Source organism: Lathamus discolor, chromosome 6, assembly GCF_037157495.1.
Source record: "Lathamus discolor isolate bLatDis1 chromosome 6, bLatDis1.hap1, whole genome shotgun sequence".
In the NCBI taxonomy this organism is placed as follows: domain Eukaryota; kingdom Metazoa; phylum Chordata; class Aves; order Psittaciformes; family Psittacidae; genus Lathamus; species Lathamus discolor.
Genome location: NC_088889.1, coordinates 81,268,368 through 81,283,922, shown reverse-complemented (window position 1 = coordinate 81,283,922; position 15,555 = coordinate 81,268,368). Strand labels below are relative to the sequence as shown.

General features: G+C 60.3%; 1 protein-coding gene across 4 annotated transcripts in view; it reads left to right on the top strand.

Annotated features, from left to right (window-relative positions):
- The window catches only part of CORO7 (coronin 7), a 36,503-nt gene that overhangs the window by 1,228 nt on the left and 19,720 nt on the right, over positions 1–15,555 (top strand). For 3 of the 4 annotated variants that reach the window (XM_065684156.1, XM_065684155.1, XM_065684154.1), the window contains exons 2-9: positions 2,020–2,116; positions 2,385–2,459; positions 4,114–4,184; positions 4,546–4,729; positions 5,325–5,401; positions 6,516–6,566; positions 14,905–14,991; positions 15,232–15,314. In XM_065684156.1, coding sequence (XP_065540228.1) covers positions 2,020–2,116; positions 2,385–2,459; positions 4,114–4,184; positions 4,546–4,729; positions 5,325–5,401; positions 6,516–6,566; positions 14,905–14,991; positions 15,232–15,314 — 725 coding nt within the window. Of the gene's footprint in view, positions 1–2,019; positions 2,117–2,384; positions 2,460–4,113; positions 4,185–4,545; positions 4,730–5,324; positions 5,402–6,515; positions 6,567–14,405; positions 14,486–14,904; positions 14,992–15,231; positions 15,315–15,555 lie in introns of those variants that run through there. The other variant, XM_065684157.1, reaches the window with a different exon arrangement.

Here is a 15,555-nt window from a genome sequence, read left to right as displayed (position 1 = left end):
CTGCCAGGGATGGTCCACATGGGGAAGGGACAGCATGGGCCACCTGCAGCATGGCTGCTCCAGTTACCAGTCATGTCAGGGTGGCACACAGGTATGGAAAGCTGCTACCCTTCATCGTAGGCCACGTGGCCAGAAGTGGAGGGCTCAGGTTGGATGGGTGGTGCTCCTAAAAATTATCGTGATTTATTGCCTTTAAAAAGAATTTAGGGCCACTGAAAGGTTCATCTTCCAGCCCCTGGATGTCAGTGCTCTTCTTCCCTGTCACTTCCTGGCCAGGCTGTCCTTGTGCCAGGCTGTGGGAGGGGATGTGGTGGCCTTGCCATTGTGCAAGCTCTTCCATCCCCAGCAGCTCCCAACGGGCTTGGCACACAGGCAGTGGCCTTTCCAAAAGGCATTTCCCACCCAGGTATGAAACATGGCCCTGGGAAGTGAGGCCACATCACCCAGCTCTGCAGGGCAGGAGGTGGGAGATGGATGTCTCCTCTCCAAACCCATCTCGGATGTCACAGCAGGAAGCATTGTTTGTGTCTGGCTGAGCAGCTTGTTTATGGAGGCAGACACTTGACCTGGCCAGATAAGGAAGTGCAGTGTAAACATGAAGGATCACATCTGAGTTGCTTCTCCCCTTCAGGCAGTATCTGCAGGGCTCTGCTGGCAGAGGCGCCCTGAAAGCTTGCAGGGGCGTAGCCAGGAAGGTACCATATGCTTCACTGGCTGCTCTGGCACTCTGTGGAGGGGATTGCTTCCCTGAGGGCTTCTGCCTGCCTGCAGGGTTGTTGTGGGGCTGGGATGGACCAGTTCAGTGGTGCCTCTGACCTTGCTGCAGGGGTCCTGTGTGGTACTCTGGATGTGGCTGGTGTACCCCCTTGCTGAGGGACCATGACTGGGTGCATATTGCAGGACCTTTCCTCCTGTGGTTTCGTCAAGCTCCAGACATGTTCCTGTTCCTCACTGGAGCCCCCTGCCATCTGATGGATAAAGGGAGAGGAACCCACCTTTAGCAGGTGAAGGGTTAACAAGTCTTCAACTGAGCAGGCTGCTGTGACAAGGACTAGAGGAAGTGCTGCAGGAACTGCTTCTCTCTGTCAAAAGGAAACTGCAAAGAGAGGAAACTCGAGTCTCAGTCATTTTGGGGCTGCATATGCAGCTCCCATTCCTGCACAGGGCTCTGCCCTGTTTGTGGGCTATCCACCACTCCAGACACCCACTGCACCTCTGTGTGATGCTGGTGGGTGCTAGTGTGCCTACAGGTATGGTGGCAGCGGCACAACACCCACCTTTGCTTGAGGGTTGGACTTGGCCCTGGGTGTGCCTCGGAGCTCCTGGTCCTGGTGGCCACTTGAGACCAGGTGTCTGTATCACCCAGAGCAGGTCTGGCTGATGCAGGGCATCCCAGTGCGGTGCTTGGCTGTACAGTAGTAGTGGGAACCACTGCAAAGGAGGATTTTGGTTTTGGAGCTGTGATGAAGTTCCTTGCTTGTGCGTCCATGTGGGAAGCATGCTGCTGGAGGCATTGCTCTGCCTTGCTCAGCCACAGCCTGATCCTGTGGTGCTTCACAGCCCAGGAGCCTTTGTCCCATCCCAAATGCCCTGACATCAGTTTATCATAGAGTCCCCTGAGCCCTTTCCATCATGGGAGGGCCCAGGGCTGGGACAGTTTCAGGGAGAAGCAGCACTGGGATCTGGGATGTTTGTGCCTCCTGTTCCTAGCAAAGCTGGCCCAGAAGCCTCCAGCCCCTCTGAGGGGCTTCACTTTCATGCAGAGAGCATAAGTAGCCACACGGCCCTGGCCCTCCCATAGGACAGGGCTCTACAGATGTGCCATGAGCACAATCCCACTGGTGCTGGCAGCCTCCAGGTAGTGCCAGACCCACTGGTATGGGAGCTCTGGTGGTGTTGAGGGCCTCCAGCAATGCAATGCTGATGCTTCATCTTCCCTCCCAATATGCTGCAGCCATGGCATTGGCTCCCTCCAAAACAGAATCATCTCCTGACATGGCTTTTCCCTCTCCATTCCAGGCCTGGATCGGGGGTATTCGAGCAGGCTCCGTCACATCCTATGGGAACAACGTGAAGGCCAGCTGCTGTTGGATTGCATTCAATGCCGAGGCATCAGGTGAGGCATGAGGGAAAAGATGCCCAGTGCGGCTGGGGGCGTGGGATGCATTTACGCTAGGGACTGGCTGATGGGTCAGCCCCACAGACCCCAGGAGGCATGCAGGCATGTGGAAGAAGCTTCCCCCGAGTTGCTACAAAGGTGCTGACAATGCCATGCATCCTGGCTTGCATTGCAAAGCTGGATGCCCCCGCTGTGTCCCAGACTGGGGGGGTTCCTTGTGAGCAGACTGGCAGGCAGGTGACCTGCTCCTGAATCATCCCTGCAGGTGTGCTGGGCATCGTGCCACTGGAGTGCGAGGATGGAGGCATGAGGACCGTGTCTCAGCTGTGCTGCCACTCAGGTGAGCTAGGTGTCTGCTGGCCTTGGACTGGCTTGTCCCCATGCCTCCACTGTGCTCTGTGTGAAGCTGAAGGGGCTTGGGTGCTGAGTCCTAGTCCAGGATGCTGTGTTGGGCTGTCTCCCAGGCAAGGAGCTGGGAGAACTGCTGGAGTTTCTAGGGACCATCACCCACAGGCAGGGGGACCCTGACAAGTCTCACTTGTTTGTGAGGCATAAGTTGGCTGCAGCCATGCTGACCACGTGGGACTCTGCCAGGCTGGACTTTTGCTAAGGAGCCAAATTGATCCACATCCCTTCATCTTTCAAGCTGCATTGAAGTTTGGACACGTAGCTCTTGCTCATGCTCTTCTTCTAGCACACCCTTCCCATGTTACTCATTGCACACACTGAAGTTCCCAGTACATCCAGTGCCAGGCTGGCGGAGGAGCTGGCATCACTGTGGGTTTACCCTGCCCTAGTGACAGGCTGAACAGGCTGGACCAGCAGCTACGTGGCCTTGAGCAGCTCTGATGCGGGCAGAGCAAGTGCTGCAGGGGAAGAGGTGCTGGCAGCATTGCCACTGGCAGAGGGGTGCATACTGCAGAGGTGGAGGGCTCTGCTTCCTGCCTCGGCATGGGGAAGGAGTGTTGGGGTGCTCCAGGTACCCCTCTCCCAGCATCGGAGCAGCAGTGCCAGCCTGGGGGCACTGGTCACCCATTACCCCGGAACTGCACCAGAACAGCAAAATGGGAGTCGGTCCCAGCACCGTGTTCCTGCATGCCGTGCCTTGGCACGGCTGCAGGACTGTGTCGTGCCCAGCCTGTGGTGCCTCCATCTGGCTCCATCCCTGCCCCAGCGGCACAGTGCTGGGCACCAGCAGTGTGTCAGCTAGCTCCGCTTCCGCAGGGGACACGGAGGGGTGCACGGGCAGCCAGCGCGGCATTAACAGCTGCTTAATGGGATTTAGCAGGAGCCCTTTGTAGGTGGCTGTGCCAGAGCAACGCCTCCAAAGCGGGGGAAGCATTTCTCTCTCCTCCTGGGGCAAATGCATCAGAGCTCGCTGCTCGCTTTTCCTGCCTCCTGGGCCTGTCTCTCAGCAACCTCCTGGAAGCAGGAAAGTACACAGTGACCTACTTCCCAGAGCGTGCCAAATGCGTCTGAGGGGCTGCTGCTGATGCTGTCAGCCTTTCTCCCACGGGGCTCTGCGAGGAGCTTCCCCACCATCGGCATGGCGGGCCGGGTGCTACAAAGGGAGCTTTGTTACCAGCACAGCCCCAGCTGCCCATGGCCTCTCTTGCTGGTGTCTGGGCCAGCACAGACGCCTTGTGCTGTTCCTGCTTCTCCCTGTGCCTTCTGGAGATGTTTGTCCTGAAATCAGGGCCAAACTGGGGTGGTGGTGGGCTACACAGGGAAATGCAGTTGCATAGTGTTACCCTTCAAGGCTCCCACTGACTACCAAAGGGGTGTCAGATCCTGACAGACAGTGTGGAGGGGCTCATGCTTTCACAACAAATCTGAGCTACTCCAACATGCCCTGATGGGGCTGGATCTGACCCCAGATGCCTGCTCCTGTGTGCAATGTGTGTACGTGAAAAGAGGCTGAGGAAGAGCAGAGGTGGCAGACACGCTGCCTGCAGGAGTCAGGTGAGGACAAACCTCTGCCCTTCTCTTTCTAGATGTGGTGACAGACTTTGATTTCTCACCCTTCGATCAGTTCCTCCTGGCTACTGGCTCTGCAGATGAGACGGTGAGTGCTTGGTACCAGGGCTCCCAAGGGGACATCCTGTGTTCCCCAGCATATCTCTGGGATTCACTCAGGGGTGATAGAGCCTCAGTGATTGGAATAAGAGGAGCCTGGGGAGGAGGGTGCCAGGTGCGAGATGTCCCCAGGTTGTGGGGGACAGGGCAAATGGTGTCGGGCAGAGATCAGCCCTCTCCCACCTGGGATGCCCACAGCTCTGATCCCAGTGAACTGTGATGTGAGGTCACCTGGTGTCTGCAGGGACCAGAGCCTGGAGGAGCAGCAAGCCCAGGTCGAGCGCTGCCGGCACCCAGCAGGGTCTGGCTCTTCTGCCCAGGGACTGACCCTCCTCTCCCTGGTGCTGCAGGTGAAGGTGTGGCGCCTGCCCCAGAGCGGCCAGGACATACCCAGTGGTGCAGGGCTGACCCTGGGGCCTGAGGGGGGCCCAGTGGACATGCTGCAGTTCCACCTGACAGCGGATGGCATCCTGGCCAGTGGCACAGGGAAGAGAGTCACCATCTGGGACATGGAGCAGCAGCAGCCACTGACAGGTAGGCATGGCCATGCCTGCCAGTTCCTGCCTGCAACGAGTGTCTCCACCGTGCTGGTACCCGGGCTCAAACCTGGACCTCAGCATCACCAAACAAGCAGCATGGGTGGCTTTTTGGGCGGGGACCACTGCAGCTCCTTCTGTGTGTATGTGGGCTCCCCTATGCTCTGATGCAGCGGTGTAAAAGGCTCCTGTGTAGCAGCTTTGCTGGGGGGATCCCCTTGGGTGACAGGTCCCTCTCCCTGTATGTCCCAGTGTGGATTCCACGGGCTGTTGCTGACCAGCCTTGCCCAGACCTCAGGTAACTTGATGGGGAGAGGAGGCTGGGTGGCAGCACAGGGGTGCAAGTGCCCTGTGGCTTTCCCAGGACTCCTGCCCTTCCTATCTAGCTGCCAGCGGTGTGGGGATGCTTCCCTGCGTGGATACAGCAGCATCCCCTGGCTCTGGCTGCCACCAGCCCTTTGGGAAAGCCGGGTCATTTCCCCAGGGAAGTGCTCGGGAAGTGGAGGAAGAGCGATGGCTCCTGCCATACGCCTGCGTTGTCCGCGAGAGGGACCCTGTTTGACCCCAGCCCTGAGCCCGCTTCCCTCCCGCAGTGCTGGACTCGCACGGGGACCAGCTGCAGAGCCTGGCTTGGAAGCGAGACGGCCGCCTGCTCGGCACCTCCTGCAAGGTGAGCGGCTCGCATGGGCCACCGCGGCGTGGCACGGCTGGGCTGGCTGCGCGTGCACCCCGGGCCCGGGGGGCATGCGGTGACCCCGTTCTGGGGAGAAACGGGCACAAACGGGGTCAGTGCGCGGCGCTGCTGCCGAGGGGGACGGGAGCGCTAGATGGCGCCTGCCGGACGCGGCTGTGCGCAGGCCCTGCACGGAGGGGAGGCGTGCCGGTTCCCCGGCCGAGCGAGCGGGGCAGCCGAGCGCAGATCGAGCGTGCGGGCAGAGCAAGCCTATGGCCTGAGCGAGCAGCGTCTCCCCTGTGCGAAGTGTGCAGGCTGAGCGTGCAGCCAAGCAAGCTGACACCCCGCAAGCCGTGCGCAGAAGCTGGGTGCGCGGGACCAAGTGTGCAAGCCTGGCCGAGCGTGCAGACACAGCCTGCAGGCTGAGCGAGCAGTTGTCTCCCTGTGTCCGGGGTGGAGGCTAAATGTACAGGCTGAGCCCATCATGGAGCGTGGAGGCTGGCCAAGCGCGCAGACGGGGTGTGCAGGCTAAGTGAGATGTAGGAGCTCTGTACCAAGCATGCAGGCTGAGCGCAGAGGCTAAAACCCCATGGCCGTGCCATCTGAGATGCAGGTCAGCCCCTGAGCCATGCCATGCTGTGTGGGTCTGGAAGGCACAGCGTGTGCTTCCTAAATGGCACTTTGGCTGCCTCTGTGCCCCAGCCAGCCCTTTCCAAAGGGCATCCCATGCCCCATTTGACTGTGGGGTGCCAGGCAGGAGAGGGCTTGTTCTCCTGCCTGTAGGATGCTGGGGAGTGCAGGTAGGATGGAATCCAAGGGTTGGGCTCCAGCCCTGGCTCTACTTTTGGGGCTCTCCCCTTCTCTGGGAGCAGTTTTGAGAGTATTTAGTTCCTTGTGATGCTGGGAGGGATCCTGGGGGTATTCCCCTGCCCGTGGTGTGGGGCAGGATCTGGAGGACACTCTGCAAGCCATGCACAGAGGCAGGCACTGCAGGCAGGAAGACAATGGGCAGGAAGGAAACTGCTCACTCCAGCCCCCTGCCTAACACTGCCTGACATCTCCCTGGCCCCAGGGTCCTTAACCCTCCTCTGTTTTCTTTTTATCTGTACAGGACAAGAAACTGCGGATCTTTGACCCACGAGTAAGCCCAGCTGCTTCCCAGGTACTGTCCCTCCCGGGTGTGCTGGGTGACATGGTGCAGGCAGCCTGACCAGGGTGCCCACTGCCTGCTGAGGGGTGGGCTTTGGGGGCCATTCTCCCAGCTCTGGCACAGCTCAGGAGAGGCTCCAGTGGTAACGCCGTCACAGGGGCTGAGGGCAGGGAGAATGGGGCTGTCTGCTCTGCTCCTCAGCCCCGGTGAGGTTTGGCACAGGGGACCCTTGTCCTCCCATCCAGGCCAGTGAGCTCCCCCCCCACACTGGCACATTGCTGACTGGGGCTGTCTGCCTGTGGGCGACAGCATTCCCCAGCCCCAGGGGCGCAAGAGCTGCGGTGGGCCTGAAGGACTCCTGGGGTCCGTGCCACTGTGGAAAAGGCTCTCAGGGATGAGGACCTGCCAAGGGTGAGGGCTGGGCAGCTGGATCTGCACAGCTCAGCAAATAACAGGGAGTAGGAAATAAATAGAGGACTTAAACCTTGATGTTGAGTTTAAACAGCCTCTTATTAGAGGTTTCCTGTGGCTTGGGGGCTCTGGCTGCCAGTGGCTGCTATCCCTCACTGCAGAAGGGGCTGGAAGCCTCTGGGAGGGGAGGGATACAGCGGAGAGCAGGGTGAAATGGCTGCAGCATGGTCTGCTACTCCTTGTGTCTATCCTGCTACTGTCATATGTGTGTCTGTGGGCTCAGCCGATGGCATCTGCTGTCTGTGCTTGGGCATGGTAGTAATCCTGGACACCAACTGGAGGAAGCTGGTACTCCACCAGTTCACCAGCATTCTCCTGCTGCTGGCTGCTTGGGTGCTGAGATCTCATAAGGCCCCTGCATGGTTTTTGCGGGTACAAGCAGTGCCTTGACCCTTCAGGCAGACTTACAAATACCACAGCACTATATATTAGTATAAACCCAGTGGTTACATGTGCAAACGAGCCATGAAAAAGTGCTTCCAGCCCTCAAGTGGGCCCCATGATGGGGAGGGGGTACCCTGCTGTGGGTACCATTTGGTGTGGATGGAAGGTACTGGTCTCTGCTCCCAGATTCATCCTGCTCCCGTCCACCAGTGGCCTCAGGCAGTGCTCCTTCCTTGCCTACCCCAACTTCTCCCTCTGCCAGACCTGTCTGCTTGTATAACAGTGTTTCGGTGAAGCTGTGAGCATGATGGGCTTGAGCCAAGTCTCCTGGGGAGGGTGGACTCTGTCTCGCTGAGCTATTAAAAATAACGTGTGAATGATGGTGGCTGTTCAAAACAGGCAGCTCACTTCCCTCCACTGCCGTCTGATCCAGCCCGGGGCCGGTGCTCCGGCTTTGCCAAGAGAAATATGCACCTTCGCTGCTGCGGCCAAGCGCTGCCACGCCACAGCCCTAACCCTGGCCAGCTGAGAATTGATGAAGATGTTTAGTCTTGGAGAAGTACTGTGCTGAAGGGGAAAACTTTAAAATGCCATAAATCTTCTGGAAGTTTGCATAGGGCTTAGTTAGCCAGGAGCAATAACACCCCTGTGTTCTGTTTCTTCTTTTTTCCCCGGTTGCCGGAGGGCCGGGTTATTTGGAAAGGCTCCTTCTCCCTGGGGCGAGCGCGGTTACAAAACCGGGTGATGCCTGGGCTGCCGTGTGGTGCCAGCACCTTGTGAGGCTTTGAAGTTGCCGAGTTTTTTTGCAGCAGTGAGAGAGGTGAGCAGTGTGATGGGATTTCCAGCTGGGCTGGCCCATCAGCACCACGGGCTGGGTTTCCTCTGGAGCAGGTGAAGGGCTCGGGCTCACTCACCCCAGTGCCTTTGCCGCACATGGTGCCAAAGCCAGCCTCGGCACAGGGCTGTTTGTCTGGCTGGTTTTCTTAATTTGCCAAGCCTGGCTCATTAAACTGCTCCTTTTGTTAGAGCAGGAGAAGGAGCTAAAATAGAAGCCTCGGGGAGGATGGCTTATGGCCGTGGTGTGCGATGCCTGGTGCTGCTCCTGGGTCTCACAGATGCAGCACGCATGGGGCTGGGGACCAAGGACCAGTGGTGAGGAGGGTCACTGGCAGGCTGCCTGTACCCAGGGCTGTGCCCCCGGTGGGGCCTGACCCCCCTATTCCTGGCTACGTCCACAGCAGCTATTTTGAGCGCGTCCCAGCAGTGGGCAGGAGTGTGTGACGCAGCGAGAGTGGCGTGGCTGGGGCCTGGCTGACCCCATGGGGTGCCCAGTACATAACCGAGGCCATGATTTCCCTTGGGAAAGCAGTGGCCTCATTCTGCTAGACCCACAGTCCCTCTTTGCTGTGTCTGGGATGGATCAGGGAGCTGCAATAGCAGCAGCTTGTTTGTAAGCATTAAGACTCTGCTTGCACTCTGTTGCTGCTCAGCATGCCTCCTTGGTGCTCCTAAACTGGTGGCGGAGATGCCAGGGCCACACCTTTGGTGCAGCAGGTCCTATCTGCCCCTCCAAGCAGCCATACTCCCATGCCTGACTGGATCTGGCTCCTTCCAGAGAGGTCCTGTGAGTCCCGTCCTCTACCTCATCCCCTCCCAAGGCCACACTGGCCCAGCCACAGCCTGCCCTCCCTTCCCATGGGTGTCAGTAGTCACCCTCCTTGCCTTGACCCTCTCACTGGAAGGAAGTCACATCCTCTCCCTTGTGGCTTTGGCTCCACAGGAGCTCAGTGCTTCATGGCTCCCACCCTGTGATGCTTGCGCAAACCCCACAAAACATCCCCCCGCATCCCTCTGGAACGAGCCCTTGGGTGCATTGTGCTTCACGGTTGGGGGACTCGGGACTTGGTACTGAGCAGGGCTTCAGAGCGCGGTCAGGGTGCCTGTACCCTGGTTATGCCCCAGGTGGGTCACCAGAATGGGGTACAGGCAGTGATTCAGGTATGGTGTGGGGTACTAAAGCAGCATCTTTGCTTGCTTGTTCTACTGGTCACCCTCTCCTCTAGGTCCTGGCAGTCCATGGGTCTCCATGCTGGGTCTCTATGCCTGGGGAGAGGACCCCAGGCTTCCTGTCTCTCGGGCTGGCAGGAGCAAGATAGGCATGCAGTGCTTTGCCAGCACAGTGGTCTGAGGTCTTGTCTATCCTCTGAAGCAGTGCTCCCCAAAGTGGGGTGCACATGGCAATCCGTGAGAAAATATTAGATCATTCAAATGTAAATTGATACATATCTGCTGGGGGTACATCCACAAACATTTACTGACAGGGATGTGCAATCAAAACCACTTCGAGATGCTGCTGGAAAGAAGGAGGGTGGTTTGCAGGGGCAAAAGGCTGCTATTTGGGGGGGACTGTCCTATACTGTGTGACTAGCGTGGCCACCATCGAGCCAATGCCCCAGTTTGGTGCAGCAGAGCTGTGTGTGCCAAGCACATCTCTGCGGAGCCAGTGATGTGCAGAGCCGAGGGGCTGCATCCTGGCCCCGCACGCTGCGAAGGGGGCTGCATCTGTCCAGCACCTGGCTCCCATTACGGGTCTGGGCCGGGTGCCGCTGGTGCTGGGCTGTGGGGTGGCTGCCGAGCACGGCAAGTGTGGGATGGAGAGGAGCCGGGTTCGTTCTCACGAGAAACTTCCTCCGCCGGCGTTTTGGCAGGACGGGGGCGAGGGAACGGCCGCGCACCGGGCGAGCGCACGCTCCTGCTCACGTTTTAATGAGCGCTGCTTTAATGAGCTGAGGGCGCCTGGGGACAGCTGGGAGGGTGTCCCTGTGGGGTTGTTCCCACTGTGGGTTTTTCCCCTCACCTCATGGGCCATGCTGGGGGCAGAGCTCTGTGCCTGGGAGTACCCAAGGCTTGCAGCCCTCCAGGCGGAGTTGGTGTGGGGCAGCACTGCACTGTCCCCCCAGGGCCAGGGTTTCATTCCCCCTCCCTGCTGCTCATGGCCCCAGGGCTGGGAGAGGGTCTCCAGCCCCTCTCCCAGGCTGTGGCTGCTATCCCATGGGCCACATCAGCTCCTGCCACAGTGGGAGAGTATGGCGTGGGTCTCCATGTAGCACGGCCATGGTGCTGGGTGATGCTGGGGTGAAGTGGAGACCTAGGCTGGGGTGGCCCTCAGCCAGGACCTCACGGGCCCCAATATGTCACCTCTACCCAGGATTCGCCTGTCAGCCCAGAGCCGGTTGGGGACCACTGGCTGGGGAAGGCGCATCAGGACATGGAGACTTTTAGTCTTCTTCCCCCCAACCCCATTAGCGCAGTATCCCACGCTGGGGTCACCCCAGGGGTACCTGACTCCCAGCCTCGGCAGTGGCTTCCTTCGGGCTGAGGGAAGGTCCGCAGCATCCCACATTCCCAAGGAGACCGTGGGAAGCTTTGAAAAAGTTGGCCTGGCTCTGGGCTGCCTATTTATAGCACTGCACGCTCGGCGCTCTCATGCTTCTGTTCCCCAGTGTAGCTGTACAGGACTGTTTATATTTCCTCTGCTCTGCTTCCCCCTCGGCCGTCCTTCCCAGGAATGCCGCTTGGTATGGCAGACATGGGGAAGTTGAGGAGGATCAGGGATGAGCCAGCGGCACTGTGAGGGATGCGGATGCATGGGAGCACTGACTCGTCCTTGCCCGGGTGCACTAGAAATGGTCGTGCCAGCTCAGCAGGGTGCAGGCACAGAGGTACAGGTTGGCACCTTGCTTCCCTCGGGCTCCGGTACAGCATTTTGGGAGCCCCCAGCTTGCTGTCTCACCTGGAGCTCCTGCAGGCTCATACTCTAGGGGGTAAAGTTGTTTTGGGGGGTTGGTAACAGCCTCATAGCAGGGCTTGTGGGGCCAGTAGCTGCACAAAGAGACGAGATGCGGGAGAGGAGGGATGGGTGCTGGTGAGTGCTGCAGTCTGCCCAGCCAGCAGGCCTCCCCCTTGCTTGCCCTGGGAGGGAGGTCCTGCTCCCATGCCTGGGCATCCACATCAAGGTGGGAGCCTGGGCAGCTGTAGGGATTGTCCTGGTGGGAGCCCATTCACCTTCCTGCCCTGGCTGGGCTGCAACATCCTCTGGGATGTTGGGTTGGCTTTGCTGAGGGTAGGAGGAGCTGAATGGAGGCAGGGGGCTGTGCTGCAGTGGGGAGGGAGAGGCAGAGCCAGTGGAATTGGGAAGGCAGCATAAGCAGGAGGGGGCTCACCCCAGTCCATCCCCACTATGACACAGACCCCACAGCCTCCAGCAGCCAGGGGCCAGTGCTGGCAGCATGATGGCTACTGGAGCATCACTGTCACCGTGTGCAGTGGCTGGGATCCCTGCGGGGAGGTGGGAGCTTCTGGTCTCCCTGAGCTCTGGGCAGAGATCAGGAGTGGGGCTGACTTGTAAGAGGCTGCTCTACTCTCCTGGCCACGACTGGAGGAACTAGGATTGGGTAACAGAGGGAGATCACTCACATTCTTGTGCGAAGGGGAGGATTTGGTGCCATGGTTAACCCCCTTGGCACCCCAGGAAGCCATTCCTTCTGCCCGCACCCCCAGCCTCATGGGGCTTGGAGGGAGTGATGCTTTGCCCCTGAGCATGGACCCATCCTTTTGCTACAGGGAGGAGGTGTCTATTCCTGGACTGGGGGGACCCCTCCTGGCCTGGCTTCCACTGGCAAAAGAATGGTTCATCCTGGATCTGGTGCCTCCTGTGCCCATGCAGGTCCCACTGCTGGGTTTGCTTCCCACGGGGGTCAGATGCCCATGGTCTGTTAGCCGTGCTCATGGCCTGCTGGCTACAGGCAGAGCTGGGCTGTCCTGGCCCCTACCAGCCACAGGGTCTTGGCCAGGGGCAGAGTTGTGACCCCCCACTCCCCACCTGCCTCCTCCCCATCCAGCCCCATGGCCCATGGGCTCCCAGCTCCATCTCTCCCTCCCCTGCATCCCAGCCATGCATAACTGCTCCCACCGAGGCTGAGATTGCCCCAGGAATCGCCCCAGCACCAGAGCAGTGTTTGCTTTGTGCCGGGCTCTCCCAGCAGCCGGGGAGCCGAAGGGGGTTGCTCTCTGTGGGCAGCTGTTACCAACTCCCAGCCCCACCACGGCACCGCTGCTGCCAACAGCTGCATCCCACACGCCAGCCCTGCTCCCCAGCGCTGGCCCCCACAGCCCACAGCGGGGGCTGCACAGGGAGCAGGGCTGGGGACCCCTGGGGGTACCAACACCATACCCCAGCCTATGCTGGGAGGGACGGGTTGAGATGGGAAGAGAGGATGGTGCTGGGAGACCCTCTCCAAGCAGTCGATCTGGCTCTGCGGAGGGAGCACAAGCTCCCCCCAGCCTAGGCTGCCTAAAACTAGCTAGGCTGGATCCACACAATGGGCTGGAGGAGGCTGGGCTGCCTCCATGCTGGCATGGCCAGGGAGCTGTGAGGCCTCCTTGGCTCCTGCATGCTGGCCTGGAGCTCGTGGGCTCCCCTGAGCCTGCCGGGGGATGAGCAGCTCCAGAGGGATGCCCATACCTCAGGCTGCAGCTGGTCCCCTGCTCCAGGCACACAGGGCATTCCCAGCATCACCTTGGGGTGGTTGCCAGGAGATCTCACCAGTGAAAGCAGCCCAGCCCCAGCGCTGGCCTCCCTGCATGCTTGCTGCCATACGTGCTGCTCAGCCGGGATGGAACTAATGCAGAAAACATGGCCCCAGCTGCAGCCGGCACCATGAGGGCTGGGAGCCGCAGCACAACAGCAACGTCACCCTGCCCTCTGCCAGCTGCGCCGCCCGCCCCAGGGGCTGCACGCAGCGACACCTCTCTGGTGCTGTGCTGGATGGGCTGGGGGACCAGCGGTGCACCGCTGGCTATCCAATCTCCAGCTGTGGAGTCTTGGCTGCCACAGCTGCACGGCTCAGGTGCAGAAGTGCTCTCCTGGCTGACGTGCGGGCTGGCCCCAGCACCCGGGGTTTCCATCCCTCTTGGCACTGCTGCTGGGACATGTTCCCTTCTCCAGGCCCTCCCCCATCCCAGGAGATGGCTCCAATGCCAGCGTACTGGAGGTGGGGGACTGGCCCCTCCTGCCCCACATTCTGCCCCGTGGCTGGGAGTGCCAGGATTTGGCTTGGACCATGCTGCATCTTCCAAGTGAGCCATGCTGGCTGGCGAGCTCTATGTTTGTGCTGGCAAGGAGGCTCGTGTGCTGGAGCCAGGGGGAGGATGAGCCTGGCACCATGTGCCTTCTCCCGCCCCTGCTGCCGGTCTTTCCAGAGAGTGGGCATTCCACTGAGACCCATGGCTGGGACCAGAGGAGGCTGGTTGCATGTGGCTTCTCTGGCGGGGAGCTAGGAGCTATGGTACCTCTGTGCCCCAGCGTGCCGCAGTGGTGGAGCGGTCGTGGCCGCGTGCATGGTGCTCATGCTGTTGGGGATACAGCTCACAGGACACAGCTCCTCTGGCACCAGGGTCAGTGTGTCCATGCCCTTCTGGGGCTGTGGATGTGTGGGCACCCTCCTGTGTCCACCCCATCCCTTCTTTCCCCACATGGAGTCCCCCTGTGTGGAGGTGCCGGAAGTGCCATGTTGGTTTTAGCTCTGGCAGATGCCTCTGCTTTTCCATGCCAGCTCTGAAGTCGTTAGCAGCCTTTTAATGGAGCTTCCCAAATGAAAGCGAGGAGGCTGCAGGCACTGCTGCACTGTGGGGTGAGTGCTGGCTGCCGGCTCCTGCTGGGATGCCGGGAACCACAGGTCCCATCTGGGGGCCACATGGGAGCCAACAAGCAGCCACCGCCAGCCCATGGTAACTCTTCCCCTCCTGTCCTTGGCAGAGTGGCACCAGGGCCAATGTGGGGACCGGGCTGGTGACAGTGGCAGGATGAGGTGGTGTCAAGGGTTGGAGGGCCCTGGTCCCGCACGGAGCACAGCAGAGAGGTGGAGAGGGGCTGCAGGGGGTAGGGCGGTGTGGGGAGTGCAGCCAGGCTCAGTTTGCTATGCTGTGTTTTGGTAGCACCGGGACATGCACAGGGCATCCAGCTCCTGCTGCCGGGATTCGGCATGGTTCGAGAGCCCAGCAATGTAGCCAAGGAAGTAAGTCCCTCTGTCACCATGGCCATGGCCAAGCCTCTTCTCATGGCTGCTGGCATGGAGCAGCTTCCTCACAGCACACTGGCCCCAGAGCTTCCTCACCATGTGTGTGGCGAGCCCCAGAGGGCCAAGGAGCCGTCCTGTGCCCCCTCACGCTGACATTACCTGCTGCCACCCTCTGCTCCTCACCAGGAGCCAGGCCAGCCACTCCACAAAGCAACCACGCCGGCACTGGCAGAGGGTGGGCGCAGAGGACTCACTGCTTGCAGGCTGTCCCTGCTGCACTGTCACGTTAGCACCTCGGTGGAGCCAGGAGCCAGCACTGGGTTCCATGTGCTCAGCCGGGGGTGAACACGGTGCCACATAGTGTGCCTGGCGTGGCAGCTGGCGACACTGACAGCTCTGCCTCCTGTACCTTGCAGAGTGTCCTGGGACATGAGAACAACAAGGACTCCCGGCTGCTCTGGATGGGCTCCAGCGATTGCCTCATCTCCATCGGGTTCAGCCAGGTATGGTCCTCGCTGGGAAAGTGGCCCTGGCACTACTGGGATGTCCTTGTCCTGCTCCCTGCAGCACTGTGCTGGGGCCTTGGGAGCTTTTTGGGTGTTTTGTCCCCTGTGAAAGCAGGAGCTCCCCTTGCCTTGCTGGGGACGGAGGGATGCTGGCTGGTGAAGGAGGTGGAGCTGCGAGGCTGGCATCCAGACATCCCCGGTGCAGTGCCCACCAACACCATGTCTGTGCCCCTGCAGATGCGGGAGCGGGAGGTGAAGCTGTGGGACACGCGGCGATTCAGCGGGGCAATGCTCACCATGGCGCTGGACACCTCGCCTGGGTAGGGACGGGGACTCACCACGGGGTGGGAGGGTAGGCAGTGGGAGTGCCGTGGTCAGAGACCTGTGGGGAGCACAGTGGTCAGTGGGAGGTGGCACCGACACCGCTTGTCCACAAAGCTGGGGACAAGGCTGGGGATGGCATGGCCACATCCCCGGCACCGTTTGGATGGGGTGGGAGGGTAGTGGCAGTGCTTGGGATGCACAGAGGTGTCCCAGCAGGGTAGGATGGGTGCTCTGTGG